We start from the raw sequence: 20,987 nt of genomic DNA, 5'->3' as shown, positions 1-20,987 counted from the left end.
GTTCACCCTGTGCCTCAAAGTTTTTCTAAGTGAAATCAATTTGTCGATTTTAATTTGTTCTCTTGTGCATTTTTCCAAGCTCAGAGGAGATAGTAATAGAGGTTTTCTTTGATGATCTAAACTGAGATTTTTTAACATCTTGATTTTTTATATACTTTATTGTAATTCAGCTACAATTAAGCACCTGTTTTCTCAATTATGATATCAAAGTTTTGTTCAAGCGAAAAAAAAATATTGAAACAGAGGTGATGGAGTTGAGATCCCAGTATGCTTGCCTAAGGTGTCTTTCTGGGGAAAGCAAGTACAAAACCTCAGTGTCGTGGCTGCACTTATCTCTGCCAGGCCAAAGGACTTAGCTATGTCAAGTACGTGCATTTCCCATCTGAAACCAACTCTATTGTCTAGCCAACGCGAGGACTAGAAAAATGCTAATTTAAAGTGGCTTGGTACAGTCAAATAACAATTTGGGGTGGGAGATTGGTCAGCTGTCAGTAATCATGGTTTGGCTGAACATAGTTCTTGCCTGGGTTTATATGTTTGTCTTGTAGACAGGCTGAAGTGCATGGGAAAGGCAAGAGGCAGAAATGTGGACCAGAGAGCCTTGCTGGGTGGCTGATTAGGGCATCCAGGTATGGGAACCCGGTGGGGCAGGAGCTGAAGGAATGGTACTGAGCTGAATAGGGCCACTTTGAAGATGACTCTTTGGTACTTGTATCTGGGAGAGCTTGATCGATAGGGAGAGAAATCCTAAAAAATGTGGAGATGGTAAATTTACTGACTTTGAACTAGACTCCAGTGAGTTTAGGGAAAAGAAAAACAATAGTGAAAGGCTTTCTTCATTAGTATCCTCATATTTGGGGGGTACGGAATTAGCTCTTAAGAACCTAGTGCTAGATTCAACATACTACTATGATGTTTTCTGTAAGCCTCCCTTTGGGATTGTTTGCCTACGATGGTTGGTTTTTAAAAAAATCCATATAACTTTACAACTTGTATGCCCTCATCATGAATTATAGACAGAAAGAGGGCAAAAGCAAAACGTTGAGTTCAGGATTTTCAATTTTCTTCTCTTAAGGAAAACCTTGGTACTACCTTCTTAGAGAAAAGATATGTGGGTGTGCCTTAGAAAAAGCCCTTGAGTAGGTGGGGAAGGAAGGAGCCTGCTGCAGATGGGACTGTGCTGCCCAAGGGGGCTTTGAGCATAAGTGAGAGAGATGGCTTGTGAAGCTGCCCACATGGGAGTCACATGGCTTCTGCGAGGAAAGCGATTTAGGCAGACAGAGGCTTCCAGCAACTCTGCTGATGCACAGAGAAGAAACCTCCTCAGCCTCAGGCTAGAAGTGCCAACTGGTAGTGCAAAAAAGGACTTCGATGCAAATTTCTGATTCTCGAAATTTTGTTCCCGGTCTGGACAAGCTGACAAATTTATAATTGTGTCTCAAATGAGTTTTTAATTTTTCTGAGAGGTGTGTGCAGGGTGTATACGTACACACATTCTCTTCTGTACATACATACATTTTAATGTGTGTACAGAGAGAAGCATCCCATCCAGACACCAATTTTCAATAAATAAAATGAATTCCCCAAAGGGACTCTTGACTGAATTAAGGCTATTGTTTGTAGGAAGCCAGATATAGTGATGTGAAAAACTAATTTTTAATAAACACCAGGAATGGTGGGTTCAGGGAGGAAAAGGTACAGTGTGGTGTTTCTTTTCACGACATCTACAGGACACAAGAAAAGCACTTAGACACTGTAAGGCTGGGAACCATGCTGCAATAACCACCAGTGTGGGTGATCAAAAAGGGTCTTTGACATTTGAGAGGGTGGGGGCTCCCTGCACTGTCAGAATTCCACATAAATCACATGCGTGTTGCAAAAATCTCATGGGAGGGAAAAGGAGGCTCTAATGAAGCCAGCTATGTCCCTGTCCCCCCCAAACCCCAAACAAAACACCCTTTCTCCCACACAAACCTATGCAAAATCAGAATGTTCTGGGAACAAGCAGTTGTCTTCCAAACCTCGGGTCGGGTATAGAGAGCAACAGAGAAGAGACCTTGGTGCTTTGGAGTCTTAGATACAAATGCAGGATAGGAAGTGACTTGCAATTTTGTGCAAAACTCATGTCCTCTTTCTTGTGGGCACTACCATATGTACCCAACCTCATCCTCTTTGTCGTCATCCTCATCCTCGTCATCCTCCGTCACGGCCCGGGTGTGCACCCGCAGCTTCCCCTCTCTGTCTTTTGGTCCCAGCTCCCGTTCATCCTCTAGGTCGTCAAGCAGGACCACCGAGCCGCCACTGCCAAAATCCCCTGAGGTTTCCTGCTCCTCTTCTGAAACATGAAAAGGCTTAAGGTTTGTTTCTGCTTATACCTGATGACCCACGTCAGGGGTTCCCTTTGCATGCAACTTAACTGTGAGGCAAAACCATGCAATTTCTCTTCTAAATGTTAAAAAAGCATCCTGCCCCTCTGGGGTCAGTCTCTGGAGCAGGGACTATAAACTTGGTTCTGGTATGAGCCCTAGAATTCTCAAGATGCTTCTACCTTCTCAGGAGGCTTATAGTTCTAAGTGAAACTGATAGCAGTCTAAGTTGCTGTTTGCCTGTAATAGTTCTCTGACTCTCAAAAACTGTTGTCCTTCCCTCTGGTCATGGCAAGTTCCTGCTACTTTCAAAGCTAGCGAGGCGTTAGCTCCCATGATGTCAGGGTCATTATGTCTCCACTGTAAACTCACACCAGGCCAGAGCTACTTCTTGCAATTCTTTTGCTGAGATCCTTACACAGGGAGGACCACAGGCCACCGTGGGGCTGAGACAGAAGGCCTTACTCACCACAGCTCACAGCGCCCTGTTTCCTGGTGCCAGCCAGCTCGTTCCCATATTTATCCACACACCAGCACTGCCCCGTGCTGCCGTGGCACTGTGTGGCTTTGTAATAGCCCTCCTCATTACACCGGGGTATGAACGCCCCTAGGAGAACAAAAAGTCCAATTTTATTTTATTTTATTTTTTTTAAGAAATAAAAATTTGGATTTTTATTTCTTATTTTTTTTATTAAGTCATTCATACATAGATCATAAATACATTTATGCCATTATCGGATTCAATGTGTTGATTATTTGTACAAATTGGAATGCTTACATCCTACTAAGCAACATAGCCTTCACCACTTTTACCCAGTTACAGGATTAAGACATTTATGCTCCACACCTGATAGATCCGTAGCATCTGTACTTGCAATATGCTCCATAGGTGTGACCCCCTACCAACCCTCCCTCTATTGTCTTATCCCCTCCCTTCCCTCCTTCATCCTTAGGCTATAGTTGTGTTTCATTTTTCACATAGACAGCCCTCAGAATGGGAGAGGATTTTTGCAAGTTATACATCCGACAAAGGTCTAATTACCAGAATCCACAGAGCACTCAAACTAATTACTAAAAAAAACCCCCAAAAAACAAAAAAACAAGTGATCCCATTTCACTGTGGGCAAAAGACATGAACAGAAGCTTCTCTGAAGAAGATAGGCACATGGTCTATAGACACATGAAAAAATGCTCATCATCACTAATCATCAGAGAAATGCAAACCAAAACTACTCTGAGATACCATCTAACTCCAGTAAGAATAGCCCACATCACAAAATCCCTAAACTACAGATGTTGGCGTGGATGTGGAGAAAAGGGAACACTTCTGCACTGTGGGTGGGAAGGCAAGCTAGTACGTTCCTTTTGGAAGGAAGTTTGGAGAACACTCAGGGATCTAAATATAGACCTGCTGTTTGATCCGGCAATTCCTCTTCTAGGTGTATATCTAAAGGACCAAAAATCATTTGGCAATAAAGATATTCGTACCAGATTGTTCATTGCAGCCCAATTCATTATTGCCAAGTCATGGAAAAAGTCCAATTTTAATCAGAGATTCTCGCATTAGTGCCCTCCAACATGGGGGAAAGGGCTCATACATCAGTCAGATCTGCTGCAGGGCCAGCAGCAGAGAAACAGGCTGGGTAGTTATTGTTAATACTTAGGATTCCAGGGGCCTTGGGCTGGAGCGGTCTGAATGCATTGAACTCTAAGGAATTCAGTTTTTAAGCAGGCATGATGATTGCTAATCTGTTCTGTATTCTAGGCACTGATATTACCAGGCATATGTGTATATGTATGTATATATACACACAAATATTCACACTCTCTAATCCCCACAAGCCTAAGAGGTATGTAACATTACTGCCTTTTAATCAATAGAAAATTGAAGTCCAGGATTCAGATTCTTCAATGTGACTGCAAAGTTGCACTTTCCAAACTCCTGTGATCAAGAACCTGTTTTTGTTTCTAGTTTCCAGTTTTTCATGGACCAATACTTTCCATAAAGTGATTCTGTAAGATTACTATGAAACTTTGTAAATGTACCCATCTCTGTACTTAGTCTGACTTGTAGCAGAGTGTATACAGTCCAAGGACCATGCAGTTCCCAGCCATTTCTTCCCACTGCCATCTTGCTTTTAACAAAGAGGCAATAACAGCTAAGAGCTGACTTGCTTTATTCATGGGGCCATCTCAATGTCACCATGAGGTGGTGTCGGTGCTATTACTACCTCCCTACTTACAGACAAAAATAGTGATAAATTAGAGTTGTCCAAGATTAAGCAGGATTCCTTCTGTCTCTGTGATGAGTTTTTATCTTTCCCTTTAAATCCTGAATGGGTTCTGTTATTAATTACATTTTTTAACACTTTAGAAAATCATATGGATTTTCTGCCTCACGTACTTTCACAATCTTACAAAACTTTACCTTTGCTTCCCCAAAATAAAGGGGTCTTTCTGCAAATATATAACTAGGTGGTAAAGGCATACAAGTTTTTTGTATTTTGTTCAGTTTTTCTGTTGACAGTCTTAATTTATAAAATTATTTAGGTATTTTTCTATACTTTAGACATTTTATATAAAATGATCTCTTCCCTGAAGTATTTTCCCATTAAAATATTTTGGGTCTGGTACATAGTTGGGGGCAAAAGTAGCATTTCGAGTATAAATTTAGTAACTAACACCCATTTCATCTAGGGTTTCATAACTATTATGAATTGGTTTATAGCAGTGGTTCCCAAAGTGGGGTCCCAGGCCCAACAGCATCACCAGGAAACCCCTTAGAAATGCAAATTCCTGGACCCCACTTCAGACATACTAAACTAGAACCTTAGAGAACAGAACCCAGAGATCTATTTCTTGATAATATTGATCTTGATCTATTACTCCGCCTGACTCTGGTGTACACTGAAGTTTGAGAACCACAAATTTGTGGTATTCCCGTACATATGAGTTTCTATCCCGATATTACCTTCATGTCAGTAGTTGAGGCTTTCGTTTTGTCAAGTCTGTGTATTTTACTTTTTTATTGCTTTAATTTTAATCATTTCAGTTTCTTGTGGTGTTTTCATAGCTTTTTGAGTTGAAAATCTAGTTTTGAAGCTATGAAGGTTGTATCCCATAGATTTCCATTCAGTTCTAAATGTATTTTAGTTTCTGCTTTATTTCAGCTTTGACCAATATGTATCTATAAAATCCCCAGCTATATGGAGTTTTGGTAATCTTGTTTTTTACTGAGATTATTATTGTGCCATAGCCAGTGAATTTGATCTGCAGTCATTTATTTGAAATGTGTTGAGTTTTTGTGGTATAGTTCATGGCAGCTACTTCATGTGTGTTAGGTATTGAATCTACAGCTTCCTATGAGCCTAAATACATGTGAATGTTAATTAATTTTATTTCACATGGCTTTTCTTGAAACTTACAGTTCAAGTAAGGGCTCAAATAACACAACAATGAAATTGCCTAACAACACATTTCTCAGTACATACATACCCCTGTCACTAAGCAACACATTCCTCATCAATTGATAGGATAATATGGTAAAAAGAACATTGCAAGCAAGTTGATAATGTTATAAAAAGGGGTATCTATTGTTTTTTTAACTTCAACTTTCAGGCCTACCTCTCCAAGGGTACATGTCAAATCTACTAAGTGTAGAGTATAAATGTCTTAACACAATAATTAAGAAAGTCTGGTAAAGGCTATGTTAACTAGTTTCATGTATTTCAAATTGCATATAAAACCAGCCCATTGTACCCCATAAATGTGTTAATGCACATAGCTATGATTTAATTTAAAAAAAATACCAATGGATAGTCTGTCTCATGACAAATGTATTTGGCTCATTCATGGTGATTACAGATAATGCTTGCTCCTCTCCGCCATTGTGTTTGTTTTCTGTTTATCATTTTCCCCATTTCCTGACTTCTGTGGAAATTATTAAGTTTTCTTCATATTTTTGTGGTTACCCTTAACTTTCCTATAGAGAAGAATAGCTTTTTCTTAGTGAGGTCTAAAGTTAATCTATATTTTCTTTCTGAACAAATGCATTCCTACCACTTTGGAATCACTTCTATCTTGCTATCAAAACATTTTTATTTTGTTGGCTGCCATTTCCTTCTTACAATTGCATCTGAATAATTTTTTCTGGGATCATTTGTCTGCTGGTGTGAGTCCCTTAGTGACACTTAAGTAAATCCGTGTTTAGTAAGCTTTCTGAACCATCATCCCACTCGAATCATCATTGGATGAGTTTAAAATTGTACGTTCAAAGTTATTTCACCTCAGCACTTTGTCTTGTAGGTAACCTTATTTATAAGAGGTTTTATCCTTGGTTTTCCTTATGGGCTATGCGTGCCCCCTGACCGTGTTCTCTAGTGGGATCTGGGCAGTAGTATGGTCTTTACCAGCTCATGAAACTTTATTTCTGCTGTGTTTTAGAGCACCTGTGCTTTCAAGTTTACCTGTCATTTTGGGGAATGATCACAGAAACAAGTGTAACATGGGAAGAAGAGATTTTTACTATTTTGAACCTGGATTTATTCAGATCCTGCTGACTCTAAGATCTATTCTTTAACACTTTACTCACAGGCTAGTCCAAGAAGATAAGCTTCTCAGAGACCAAATGAGATCGTGTATAGGAAGGTCCCCCAGAAGTCCCTGGAATGCCATACCTATCACTCAAGGAAAGGCTGTTATTGGGTAAAGCTATACCTTTCACTTACGTTTTCAGGGAGTAGATGCTCCCCCAAAAGAAAGTCAATGCTCTTAATATGCCAAAAGGCAGAGAGATTTGTGAACGGATTCTCAACCAAGGATTGCAAAGAAAGAAAACAAGTAGGGAGCTGGGGAAATGCTGATTCTTCTTGCTGAGCTGTAGTTGGAAAACAACAGCATTTAATGAACCGAAAGGAAAAGGATTGGGCTGAGCCTACAGGTTGGAAAGGAGCAGGTGCTGCTCTAAATCTATAATGTAATAGGATTATTACTTTTTCTAAGTAGGCAGTGATTATAATTGATGATAATTTGTTGTTGCTTGTTTTATTTATTTGAATCTGTATGCCCCTGAGCATGCAGCTATTATATTAAGAGATTTTCCCATGCAAAAAGGAATTTGTAAGCAAATAAATGGCATTTTATCTGAGTTAGCCAGGGTAATCTCCATATGTGGGCGATGTGATGAAGCAAGCTTTAAAACATGGTGGGGTTCATGTCGGATAGAGGTAGGCATTTCATTCATGTGTGCCGGGGTAAACGGAAAAAGAGACATGTATGTCTCATACGAGGCAATTGCAAGATACCTATATCCCATGAAAACAACATTAAAAAAAATAGCGATATGCTAGTTCTACAACTACTAAACCCAAAATAACATCCCACACAGTGGGGTGAGATCAAGAAGCACAAGGCCCTGAGCTGGATAAACCTATGGAGGAGGAGGCAGCTGTTCTGTCTTCAGACCAGAAAGATGTCTTTGTCTTTTTACACAGGAGAAGAACCTAGGCCAAGGCAGCACAAAGCAGGATGACCTTGGAATTCTAAGTTGAATAGGATGTTATCAGAATTCAAAAGTATGAAGTATGTCAGGGAAATAAATAATTTTCAAAAGGAGAAGGGAGAATGCATTTTGAGGTGACCCAAAAAATCAGAAGAAGAGAAATTTCCAGAGTTCACAGGCTGCCTACATTTGACAATCTGCAAGAAAACTTGCCCATTTCCTTCAAGTAAATGGAAAAACTTCTGAAATGGCAGGCTGCTTAGGGGATGCACCTGCCTCTGAATGCTTATCAGGAATAATTCTGAATTATTGTGTTGCAGCTGTCAGCTCTTTTTTAAAAAGCAAGAAAAGCAAAGCAGACTCCTTTCTTCAAACAAATGAGGATTGCCAACATCTTGGTGATGGCCCATCTGAATGCCATGAATTCCTCCGTGTCCTGGAGAGGGGAGGGCTCAGAACTAAAACTCAATGACCTTACTTAAGAAAAAGAAAAGCAAGGTATATTGTAGTTCCAAATGAGGGAGGAGTTAGCAGTGGAGATAGTGCTTGACTCCTGTCCTTGGTGAGCTATCCACCAGTCCTGCCTGACCTCAGGCCTCTCTTCTTGCTGGTGGAGCACCAGTGGTTCCCAACTGTCCAGCCAGTCCTCTGTTCATGTCTGGCTGCCTGTGCCCTACTGCCAGCTGCTGGGAAGAGTCCTTCTCTGGATAAAAAAAAGCATTTCTTTCAAGAGACAGCAGCCCTAATTGAATAACCACTGCCATGCTGAACAGAACAAGAGATGTAGATGGTTTAATTAGTTGTTTAAACGAGTGGCAAGAAATTGTACTTACCCAACAGGCTTTTCCCCTTGCTCAGCTTCTGAATTCTGTTCATTTCATTCTGGCAAGGGAGACCTAAAAAATAATTTATGAAAGTCAGTTTCCAGATGGTATGGCATATAATCTCTAATGACTGACTTCACTCTTGATGTGAAAGGCAGACAATGACACACCTGGGAGCGGAGGTGTTCCATATGCCGTTACTACGCAACAAAACAAATCCAGGCCATTAGTGCTATTAATTAAAAAACAAAAAAACCTCATACCACGAGGTACCTAAAATAGTATTTGGGGTGTCCTTGCACCATGTGGGCATTTTTCTTCCTACCACCAACTCAAATACCAGGTGTCTAAGAGGTGATTTATCAATGGACTTTTTCTTTTCTATGAGGAAGGAAGTAGCCAGCTAAGGCTTCTGCAAGCTGAAAACCAGGGCTAAGTCTTAGCAGTGGGGAAGTGTCCTGAATCCATAGAACAACTAACCAGCGATGACAAATACTCCCTATCCCAGGTGTTACTGCTGGAGAGAAAGAAGATCAGAATGGCTGCTTCAGACCTCAAGGTGTACTACCCCAGAAAAGAAAAACACAGGGCCCGCAGGAAAACAGTGGAGATACAGAAGAGAGTTGGAGAGGCAGTGGGGCAGCAGGTATGAACAGGACTTTACACCAGGTTGGTTCTGCTACTTCCTGGATGAATAGTGTGGGCAAGTCTCTTCACAAGTCCTCAGCTGTACAGTGCATATTGTATCAACCTGCAGGAGCCCACCAGTTCTCAAGGCAAAGACAGAGCAGGAGCCGCATGGCTGGGGTGGGGGTGGGGGTGGTGTGTAGAACCATGTGGCATATGGTGACCTCTCTAGGGAAGAAAATGAAAGGTGACCCCACTAGTTCTGTGGAGTCCTGTCCTGACCTGGCTTTGCAGATCCCGTGGCTCTCTTTGTTCATGGTCCGCCTGGCACTGACAGAGGAGTTTTGAATCTCTAGGCCAGTGTTTTTTGACCTTTTTTTATCTCACAGCACACTGGAACCTACAGTTAAACTTCCATAGCACACTTAAATTATATTAATCAAGAAAAAGTAAAAAAAAAAAAAAAAAAAAAGGAATATATTTAACTGTGAAGTTCTTTCAAAAATAATTTAATGTAATTAATGATCTTTTAAAAATTTCACGGAGCACCTAAGATCCTCTCCTGGCTCTCTGGTTGGAAATCACTGTTCTAGGCTCTAACCCATGGCACATACTGCCTCTTTCTACAAGCCTGTACTTGTATATAAGGAATCAGAGCACCTGTTTACATCTCTTACCCTGAGATTGCACAATGTCACATGTTCTTGCTTCTTGTTCTATGAGAGAAACTGGTTGAAAAAAATCATTTTGTTGGCTTCTTATTTAAGAAAGATGCCAACTGAAAATGACAATGAAAAGGACACACAAATTCTATCTGGAATATAAAAGGTAGCAGTTATGGCCAGGTGTGGTGGCTCATACCTGTAATCCTAGCACTCTGGGAGGCTGAGGTGGGTGGATTGCTCAGAACTCAGAGGTTCAAAATTGGCCTGAGCCAGAGTGAGGCCCTGTCTCTACCAAAAAAAAAAAAAAAAAAAAAAAGTCTAGGCATTATGGTGGGTGCCTATCGTCCCAGCTACTTGGGAGGCTAGGGCAAGAGAATCACTTAAGCCCAAGAGTTGGAGATTGCTGTGAACTATAATGCCATGGCACTCTACCGAGGGCCACAAAGTGAAACTCTGTCTCAATAAAAATATAAATAAATAAATAAATAAAAGGAAAAAAAACCTAAAAAAAAAAGGGTAGCAGTTATTATGATGGTCCTGGCTTACTCTACCAATTGCCAAAATGGTAGCCCATGCAGAGATGGCCCAAGTGGAGCCTTAGCACACAGGCTCTGTGTTCTTAGAAACCCAGGCTAAAATCATGATTTCATATAAACTCGAGCCTGAAGCTATTATTAGGCTTAATACTGAATCACTACAAGTATTTATATTAAACAATGGCTATAATTCAGTATTGATTTGTAGGTACTAGCTGATGTAATTAGAAAGGAGAAGGAAATGAGGTATAAAAAATGAAAATGAAGAGGATTATTATTGCAGATATGATTGCACACCTGAAAAGTCTAAGCAAACCAACCAGAATAACTTATAAGCAAAATGAGAATTTGTTAAGGTGATTTGGAACAGAATTAATGCTGAAACAACCACCAATAAGGCGGTGCAATGAGAAATAATCTATTTCAGTTATAAAGATAATAAACACAAGAGAAGTACAACATCTATGAGAATAAAGCTTAAAACGTACAAATTCAACTGGTTGATGTGATACACAGATCCTAATCTAAAATAAAAAGATTTAGTATTAGCTGTATATAGCTATCAATTCTCACTTTGTTAATCTAATTTTGTCTGATATTAAAAATAAATCAACAAACATTTTTTGATGGGATAAACTCATTCTTAAGTTCACTGAGGAAAGAAACATATATGAATAACCAGGAAAATTCTGAGCAAAGATTAATGTTTAACCAGGTGTTAAAACATTGGAAAACAATGGTGATTTAAAGAGTTTAAAACTGACTTATGAATAGTTATGTAGGATAGAGTATTCAGACAGACACAGGTATAAATATATAAAGGAGTTTATGTATACCATATATATAAGAGGGAAACTGTGTTTCAAATTGAAGGGAGGAAACGTGAGTTAGTCAACAAATGAGATGAGGGTGACTGGGCACCATCTCCAGGGCAGAGGAAGGGCTGGGACCTACCTGACTGACACACACACACACAATCTGGACAAAGGATTTCTATAACAAAACCCAAAGGTATTGAAGGAAACATAAGAGAATTGTTTTACTATCTTCAAGCAAAAAATATCTTTCTAAGCTTAATGTAAGCTTTACTGCATCTTAGAAGCCATAAAGTAAAAGATGCAGAAATTTGACTTAGAATTTTAAATGTCTCCTTAAAAAAAATACATGAAGTCAAATTCATAAAAAATATTTGTACTATCTCTGACTAGAAAAGCTTTAATTCCTTAATATAGAGTTTCCTACTGAAAACAAACACAAGAGCCTAATAGAAAAAAATGTACAAAGAACATATATAGGGAAAGGAAATTCAAGATGTATCTAACTCATAATGAAAAATAAAACATAGCCTATGAAAAGATGTAATTTCTTTACCCTCAGTTGGGCAATGATCACAAAGTTTGGTAATGCCACGAAGAAACTGGTATTCTTATATTTGTTGGTGAGGGTAAAAAACTGCAGAACTTCTTTGGATGTCGAATTAGAAATGTTGCTCAAATTTAAAAAGGCACATGCCTTTTGACTATTATTTTTTCTTCTAGGAATGGATCTTATTATTCTATAAGTGTACAATTGTATATACATGTATATAAGTGTATATACAGGTACTTAATTTTCCCTGGATGCCCTCCTGCAATGCCTATGTGTGGTTACTGTACGTATATATTGTCTATGCCTATATGTATTCACAATATAAATATTAGCTGCTATCCTCCTTTCCTGGGTGTAGGGTAGGACCGCCAGGCCATGGTAATTTGTCCCAAATATCTGGCTCATGGTGGACCAAGCTAGAACGTGGGGTAAAGCTACAGGCCAGTCTTGCCAGTATACTTGTACATGCCTCACCTGCTGCTGGACTCCTGTGAATCCTCCTGTCCCTAGTCCAACTCTCCTGCAGGATGATCCCCTGTCTGACTTTGGTTACATGAGATACCCTGGTATCCTTTCATCTAACCCCCAAATCTTTTTTTGTTATTGTTTAGCAGGCCCTGGCCAGCAGGTGCTGGCTGGTTTTAAACCCAATACCTCTGATGCAAGGGGCTGGCATTCTATCCATTGAGCTACGGGTACCCAGCCAAGCCCCCAAATCTTGTATGTTTAATTTGTTAACTGAAGTTTATGATCAAGATATCCTTGTCTAAGACACTCAGTATAAATATACACTTATGGTAGAGAAGCTGACTAATGGTTTTCTCTAAGGGAAACACAGAAAATTCATGTGATAATTGGAACTGTGATATTCTTGTAACAGAGGTAAAGGTCTGAAAAAGGGCAAAATGTTTTACAATTTGTCTCTTTGAACTTCCCCACACACACTTTTGGGGAATTAAAACTTGCCTTTGAGGCCTGTTATCAAAGGGGGACAAAAATGTTCTTTGTTTTCTAGTATCTTAAACCATAGTAGATGATTCAACAGAATTGTCCAGAGGTCACGAGATCATCTTCATGCAGATCATCTTCAATTATTCCTGCAGGTAAGGTGATCAAAACCACTAACTACTGTTAAACAGCTAAAGCCCAAAGCTATGACATGTGATGCTGCTACCTGAACCAACACTCTGAAACCCCTCCCCCCTTTAAAAGCCCCTATATTTCTGCTTAAAGATGGGACTATGATATTTTGAGAGGCTAGTCTGCCACCCTCCCCATTCACTGGCAAATTAATAAACTTCTCTCTCATCTTCCTCAAACCACTGTCCTAATTCATCATTCTGATTCACCCTCAGGGACAAGTATCAGTAACACTCATATTGTATTTTTCACATTGAGAGTCTCATGATGCCTTTGGGAATCATGTAGTGAAGATTTCTATATCCATTTTATAGATGAAAAAACTGAGACTATACAGTTATGAGATTTTCCCAAATGGAGGAACAGACTGAAATTAACAGAGTCCTTGATTCCACCCTTGGGTTTTCTAATATACTACATTAAAAACAAAAATAAATTAGGAGAAGTAGGCCTTCGGGACTTCCATGAAATGGGATGAATTATTTATTCTCTGCCTACATCTGTCCTTCAGCAGTAGGGTTGTCCTGGACTCTGAACCCCAGCCTTCTCTCCAGCCTTACCTCCGGGCTTTTGGAAGCAGTAGCACCACTCATTGTTAGAGAGTTTTCCATCCTTGAAGGAGTCACAAGAGTTGAAGAGAGGCTTGATACAGGGCTCATACTTATCCAGGTAGATGGCATTGATCTCTGAGTGGTCAAGCAGGAGATCGTAGTTCATGTCCAACTTGTTGAACATCCAGCCCAGGGAGTCCTTGCAGATGGGCAGGATGCTGGTATCAAACCCTGCGAGGGAAGGGAACATCGCAGTTGCCATCTACCTTGGTCCTTGCCACCCTGATCACTCCCAGCCTTCAGCCCCCAAGAAGAGGCCAAAAACACACCCCAGCTTACTCCTCCCCTGAGGCTATTTCCTTCCCAGGGTATAGTTTCAGTGGTACTCCAGAATATTTTGTATTTTTCCAAATGAAACATTTTAAAATGCACTACAACAGAAGTTAGCATTCAAGTAAAAATATGTTCAAAAGGGAACAAATCCCTAATGCTAATACATCTATGATGTAAATATGGGTTTTCATCTACTAAACTTGCTTAAAACAAGGTATGTTTGAAAGAAAGAATATAAACATGGTGAGAGGTAAAACTTAAAATACTAAAAACTATGCTTTCATATTTAAGGAGAAAAAATAAAAGAACTCAAACAAAATCTTTTTAAAAGAATAGCAGTGAAATGAAACATCACAGCATAATCCAGAAGCACTGATTATATCCCAGAGGACCATTATATCCAAGCAGTCTGAACAGTAATGGCAAAACAAAGCAGGTACCTGCCTCTGTTCCCCATTCTTCTTTTCTGAAATCCCCTAAAGAGATACATGAGATGGAATCCAAATCAATTCAGACAATAATTTCTTTCTTATTTCCCCGGGGAAGGAGTAGTTTTCTTAGAGAATTATTTGTCCCCACAATGGAAACTATGCAGTTGGCTCAACATTAGAGATTACTGAGTCCACTGTAGATAAACCCCAGCAAAGGCATGCCCCAAATCTAAACTTGTCCTTCTTTCAGAACCATATAATCTCAGTTTATTCTATTCACTGGTTTTCCAGGACTGGTTTTATTTTCCTGGAATACTGATGATAAAAATTAACTTCTGTGTGGTTATGTATAGAACACTCTTCTATGGATTTTACAGTCATCTCAGTGAATCTTTGTTAGTAGTCCTGTGAGATGGTGCTATATCATCTCTACTTTGCAGATGAAAAAGTAAGGCTCGGCTGGGAGTGGTGGATCACGCCTATAATCCTAGCACTCTGGAAGGCTGAGGTGGGTGCATTGCCCTGAGCTCAGAAGTTTGAGACCAGCCTGAGCCAGAGTGAGCCCCTATCTCTATCAAAAAAAAAAAAAAAATCCAGGGGTTATGGTGGGTGTCTGTGGTCCCTGCTACTTGGGAGGCTGAGGCAAGAGAATTGCTTGAGCCCAAGAGTTGGAGGTTGCTGTGAGCTATGATGTTACAGCACTCTACAGAGGGCCACAGAGTGAGACTCTGTCTCAATAAATAAAAAAGAAAAAAAGAAAAAGTAAGGCTCAAGCCTTGAGTTGTTACTTGCTCAAGGTCCTACCATGATGGATCTGGGATTCGGACCCAGGCAGCCGGATCGTGAGTTTAGAGTTTCCAAGTCTGCTCTCCTGGGGCTGCCTTTTTGCCTTCCTCGACCCTGCTGCCCTGAGGCCATCTGCTTGGCTGAGGGTCCATGTTTGGAGATGGGCAATGCAAATGGGCTATGAACTGAGGATCCTGTGGGGTCAACTGCCCACTCCAGCAGTTCCTGACCACAGCCCAGCCATTGGGTCCCTAAATGTATCATGGGGAACCCCTGTTTAGTCAGTGGGACATACAACACAGCAAAGTGCATGCCCCCTTTTAAAAACAGTGTCTTTACAGAAAGGTCTTAGGTCTTCACTGTCCAGAGCCAGTAGAGTAAGTTCAGCGCCTCCTCCTCTGACCGCTCACAGAACCCTGTGTTTCCCTCACTGTCCCTGCTTACTAATCAGATGACAGCTCCCTGAGGGCAAAGGCTGTCTTGTCCCCTTCAGTAGCTTCAGCCATGACAGGTATATAGAAAGTATTTGCTGGGAGAAATTTTCTGTAGCGTTTACCCGTTTAAATAAAATCTTTCCATTTTTAAATTATTTCAGTATCTTAGAACACATATTAAAAATATCCCCCTTTTCCCAGAAAATAGGTTACAGGACACAATGTGGCCCCTTCTTTGACTGAACTTCAGGCTCACCAACGGTCTCTGTAGCGATGTCCTCAGGCTTTACTGAATGAGGGAAGATAATGTACTCTGGCGCTACGTGGCTCCACACTTTTATATAGAATATTTTACATACCATGCATCAATTTTATAGGATATTGACATTGTAAGGGACAGTAATTTACTCTGACACTGCATGGTTCCACACTTTTATGTGGAGTATTTTATATAATATGCATCAATTTTATAAGGTATTGGCATTTTAGTATATAGGAAAGGGGCATTTCCTGCTGACTGGTCACCAAGAAGTGCCAAGCTGGTTGGGCAGTAGCCAAAAAGTCAATCCCAGCCCAGTCCCATTGGGAAGGTTTCTAGAGAAGGGGTGCCGGTGTCTGGCCCCTGTGGCTGTCTGGGGTCCAGGGGAAGCACAGGAGTTCTTGTAACCCCGACGACCAGAAACAGGGCAAGGTTCCAGGCTTCCCCTTCAGATCTCCTGGACGAACAAAACTGTAGCTCCCTCCTCCAGCCCTGTGGGCTAACCAAGCATCGTTCCTTTACATTCCCTTCACTCCAGCTGCTTCAGGGTAACAAACCTAAAAGCCTCTTCAGGGACTCAATTTGCTTTTGGCCAAGGGCAGATCTTTCAGAGAGATCTCAGGGGACCAGAGGCTGTAGGAACAGCTCTCCTCATATCAATCTGCTCTTTGTTGAAAGGACGTTTGGAAACCCCAAGGGCCAGGCAGCTCCTGGAGGATCCTGGAGAAAAGTTTCTCTAGACTATTTATGAATTAATAATCCACAAACTCCCAAGGAACCTCTGGCAGGAATGGAAGAAAAAAAAAAAAAAAGGCCTTCATCCTTCCTGCATAGTGGAACTATCAAGAACCACTCTTGGGACAGAGATTCTGAGAAGCAAACACTATCTTTCCCTGAAGGCAAAAGGTCCAAATTATTAAAATAATTGTCCCCTGGATTTTCTTCACTGAATCTCTAGAAAGCCATGAGCAGCAAAGACTCACGAAGATGAAGGAGACCGTTTTTACTCTGGCTGATGACCAGATGCTAGCCAAACTCTGGGTCCCAGCGGTGCCAGGGTCCCCTCTTACCTGCTGCACTCACTCCGGGGGCAATACTTTCAGAAAGTCTGCCCAAATCAGTGTGGGATCTGGGGTGAAATGCTCAATGTTTTAAAAAATGTGTTTTCTTATTTTGACCAAATAATATAAAGATGGTTGCATAGAAAAGGCTATGGCAAAACTATACGCTTTAGAACAATTGTGTTGTTTAGGAATCCATGCTGTACTGCTTGGCCGCAGTGTGGGATGATTACACCACAACCACCTTTGAATTAAAAGCATCAAGAAGACCCTAAAAGTGCAAATATGAGGGCTCACTCTGAGTTTTGTCTTCAGCTCACAGCAAAGCTGAGTGTGGTCTCTGCTAACTGAGTAGCTGAAGCCAGACGGAGGCTCCCTGAGAACTCTGCATGTTGTGGACCAGAAAAGGGGATGCTTGTCTGGGAGCTTCTGTAGAAAACAAGTCAGTCTATTACATTATGGAAGATACTGGCTACAGTGTTGCTCATATTACCGCTGAATGCTGGCAACTACTCAAATGTCCCCCAAAGATTGAATTAAATAGTTAGATCCATAAATTGGGGTATGTAGCTATTAGAAAGCAGAATACCACTTGACAGTATGAAAAAAAATCATAATTTATTTCTAAGGGATAAAAGGTTATAAAAGAGTCTGAAAAGTATGTACTTATGCGCATACACTTTCCTATATGACAGGGAATGAAGAACTTCAAGGTCTATAACCGCAACATGCTGATAGTTGTTAAAACGGTGAGGTGATATGTTTCTCATATTTTTGTGCATATTTAATGCATTTGTCAAAATGTCTATGCACTATATTTTTTAAATCAGGCTTTTATAAGCATACATTGTATGTTTTCTTGATTCTAAAGCATCTCCCCCTTCTCTGTATTTGACTATTTCTGAGACATTTCTAAAGTCAGTGTGTACGCATGATGCAGTGTTTCTTTTCTCACCCCAAATTGATGTTGCTGAATCACTGTCTAGTAACTGAGGAAATAAATACAATATTTAAAATGAAATAAATGAGCAAAAGTAAAGAGTGCTTACTGCCTTGGGCAGTGTCAGAGCTGGTGGGCTTGATGACTCTGTTGGCATCCTCATGAAGGGCTCCAAACCAGTCTTTCAGCCGGGAAGCAAGGTTCCTCAATTCCTTGTCTGTGCAGGCTGGAGAAGAGCAAGCAGAATAATCACTCACTCTGTGGCTTTCTGCCCTCAGTGCACCAGGTGAGGCTACTGGCAAAGCCACATTCAGAGCGAACCTCCCTGTCCATCTGTGATATAATCCTGCCCCACTCCGAAAACACCCCAAAGGATGCTGTTATCACAGGCAAAGAGGATGACAAAGAGGGAGCCTTGACTCCCAGGGCAAGCAGCAATTGTTCAGAACTTGAATTTGGACAGCCTCCGAGCTGTAAAAGCCAGATGCAGTGGTCTCCCAGTTGCACAGCATCCTCCAAGGACTGTCACGGATCCCTTTTGCTAACAGCATAAAGCTTGCTGTTGCAGTTTTACTAGAGAAGATTACATTTTCCACTAAACTCAAGCTAAGAGATTAACACCCAGGAATATTTAGCGCTCTGAGGAAGAGCTGCCTAGGATACCAGATAATCCTGGTAATAGCAGACTCTCAACTTTGCTTTAGCCCAAAGTTTGCCTGTGTAGATTTGGCCCATTGTGCTAGGCTTCCTGTGGTCTCATTCTTGACTCTCCACTATAATCAGATGAACACCTCCTCCATGAAAGAGTCCTTTCTATCTCAGCCTATCTACAACTACCCAGCTCATCTGACAGGGCAAGACAGAGTCACTGGGGGTGGATGGATACTCCTCCTGAGAATGAGATTATCCAGACAGGTGGGTGAACAGGTAGGCAGGTGAGGAGGGGGGTGAAAAGCATTTGAAGGTCTCTTTGAGTGCTGACATAAGACTTGAGAGAAGTCCCGGGAGGGGAAATGGCACAGAGAAGGGAGCTGTCTTTCCCTAGCCCCTCTCCCCAGTTTTCCCTCAGGGCATAGCTAAATCTGGATACTGAGAATCTCAGCAATGGGTCCAGCAGTGGGCTGCTACCAAGGTACAGAAAATCCAGCAATGCATGTGGTAGCCTTGGCACTTGGAGAGACAGATTTCAGAGACCTGAGAGCCCAAAATCCCATTGAGTCACGAGAGACAAGGAACCGAACTCCACAATTATCACTTTCCCCAAATTCTAAAGCTCCAGGAGCAGGCAGCTAGGGAGTCAAGCAGGAGTGGGGCAGAGGCCAGAGGCCAGTTCTAAATGGCTCCCGGTGCTGAGGAGACTCAGGTCAGGGCTCTGAGGCTGCCAGAACAGAGGGAGCCTGGGGACAATGCAGACTCCCCACTGGAGGCCCTGGAGGCGGTAATGGAGGAGAATTAAGTGGAGACGCACCAAAACTCCAGAACCAGCCTTGGATCAGCATAGCCCCTGACTGAATTAAGGTGATGAGCCCCATGGGTCTAAAGGACGAGGTGAACCCTCTCCAGAAGAAAACACCACCATACAGATCTCAGTTTACAGTCTGCAGTCTGCACCTGGGGTTTGGTGGAGACCAGCTTCCCAGACCTCATGCAGGGAAGGTCTCTTCCCACCATACTAAAGGTGAGGTGACCTGGCCCAGGCTTGATCTGAGCCCCCTGAGCACCCCCCTTTATGGCAGCTGCTTTCATTCCAGCTGGGGTCCAGAATTCAAACTCTGCACACCCCAGGATGAATGTGTGTCCATTGTTTCCATCCAAGTCGTTAATGACATCAAGACACAGTGTTACTTTTAACAACCAGGCATTGCTGTATTTTAAAACACCAGCCAAGAAATGGCGCTAAGAAATATCTTGACAGGCAACAGAGGGTGACAGCTCAGGAGTCCCACTGCCTGAAGTGAATGCCAGTTTCGCCACTCACCGGATGGTGACCTCAGACAAGCCACATAACCTCTCGGCCCCTCGACTTCCTAACCCGTACACTCAGGATGATAATATCATTACATGACTGAAACCAGACAGTGTGTGTAAAGTTCTTAGCAAAGCACGGGGTACATGGTAACTACTCAGCAAGGACCAGCTATAATTGTTCTCTTACTATTGTTATTACTAAATTGAATCAGCAACCTTCAAATTAGCATCACAGCATTCAGAAAATCAGTAAGACAAACAAACTAAACAAACCCAGCTTTGCCTACATAGGAAATAGGTAAAAATGGGGTACTTATACTATCCAATAAGTTGCCATTAGCCATATGTGGCCATTGATATTTATTAAAATTACATTAACTAAAATTTCAATCCTCAGTTGTGCCACCCCATTCCGAGTTCTCAGTGTTCACACATGGCTAGCGACATCCATGCTGGAAAGTACAGAGGCAGAGGATCCCAACCACAGCAGCATGCTGGACTGAGCAGCCCTGGATGAAGCCAGCAGACTTCCTGGAGGCTCATCATGACACCCTGACACTGGCGTTTGTGCCTCTGATCCTTCCCTCCAGCCTTTTAAGACAGTCTGAGAGAGAAAACCACCCCCTAGCCACCTGGAAACAGCAGTGCTCAGCCACCCCTCGATCAGGAGGGGGAGTAGTTGTTGCCAAAGGCAGAGATTCTTGGCTTTGCAGAGTAGCAGGACTGGGTCCTGGCTCAGAGCCTCCAGGGGGATCAGATGCTCACTTTTGATGTTGCACAGCTCTAAGCAGGGCATGTGGTCTGTTTTACTGAAGGGAGTAAGACCTGGGCTCTACTATCAATTGCATGTTTGAAAATGGAAAGTTAATCTATTTTTCCCTATTTCTGTGCATACCGTCTATTGTAAATGTTCTCTGAGCAGACAAAATTGCCAAGTCAACTTGCAAAGGAAATCTTACACCACAAGATAAATTAGTCAGTCATGTTTAACTACACCCTGACAGATGTGCAGGTAATCTGTATCTTTACGGGACTGATGAATTTTCCACAGGCTCCCTGATGTACACAGGCCTCGGACGGCTGATGGAATCAGTCACTGGGATCTTGAAAGAGTGAATCTGTCACTCAGGGACAAGTCCACAAGCTGGGAGCCACTGGCTCGAGAGAGATCAGAAAACCGAAATGGAGATAGGAGGCA

At 41.6% G+C, this 20,987-nt stretch overlaps 1 protein-coding gene across 2 annotated transcripts in view; it reads right to left on the bottom strand.

Moving 5' to 3' along the window:
* Positions 1 to 1,716: 1,716 nt before the first annotated feature.
* Positions 1,717 to 20,987, bottom strand: part of SPOCK1 (SPARC/osteonectin, cwcv and kazal like domains proteoglycan 1) — a 504,733-nt gene continuing 485,462 nt past the window's right edge. The window contains exons 6-10 of one of the 2 annotated variants that reach the window (XM_003782166.2): positions 17,931 to 18,047; positions 13,587 to 13,808; positions 8,700 to 8,762; positions 2,836 to 2,973; positions 1,717 to 2,335 (exon numbers count right to left, since the gene is read on the bottom strand). In XM_003782166.2, coding sequence (XP_003782214.1) covers positions 2,145 to 2,335; positions 2,836 to 2,973; positions 8,700 to 8,762; positions 13,587 to 13,808; positions 17,931 to 18,047 — 731 coding nt within the window. In that variant the 3' untranslated portion in view covers positions 1,717 to 2,144. The remainder of the gene's footprint in view (positions 2,336 to 2,835; positions 2,974 to 8,699; positions 8,763 to 13,586; positions 13,809 to 17,930; positions 18,048 to 20,987) is intronic. The other variant, XM_012808762.1, reaches the window with a different exon arrangement.

Source organism: Otolemur garnettii, unplaced genomic scaffold, assembly GCF_000181295.1.
Source record: "Otolemur garnettii isolate 467f Iridium unplaced genomic scaffold, OtoGar3 scaffold00003, whole genome shotgun sequence".
NCBI classification, from domain to species: domain Eukaryota; kingdom Metazoa; phylum Chordata; class Mammalia; order Primates; family Galagidae; genus Otolemur; species Otolemur garnettii.
This window is presented reverse-complemented; position numbering and strand designations above follow the sequence as displayed.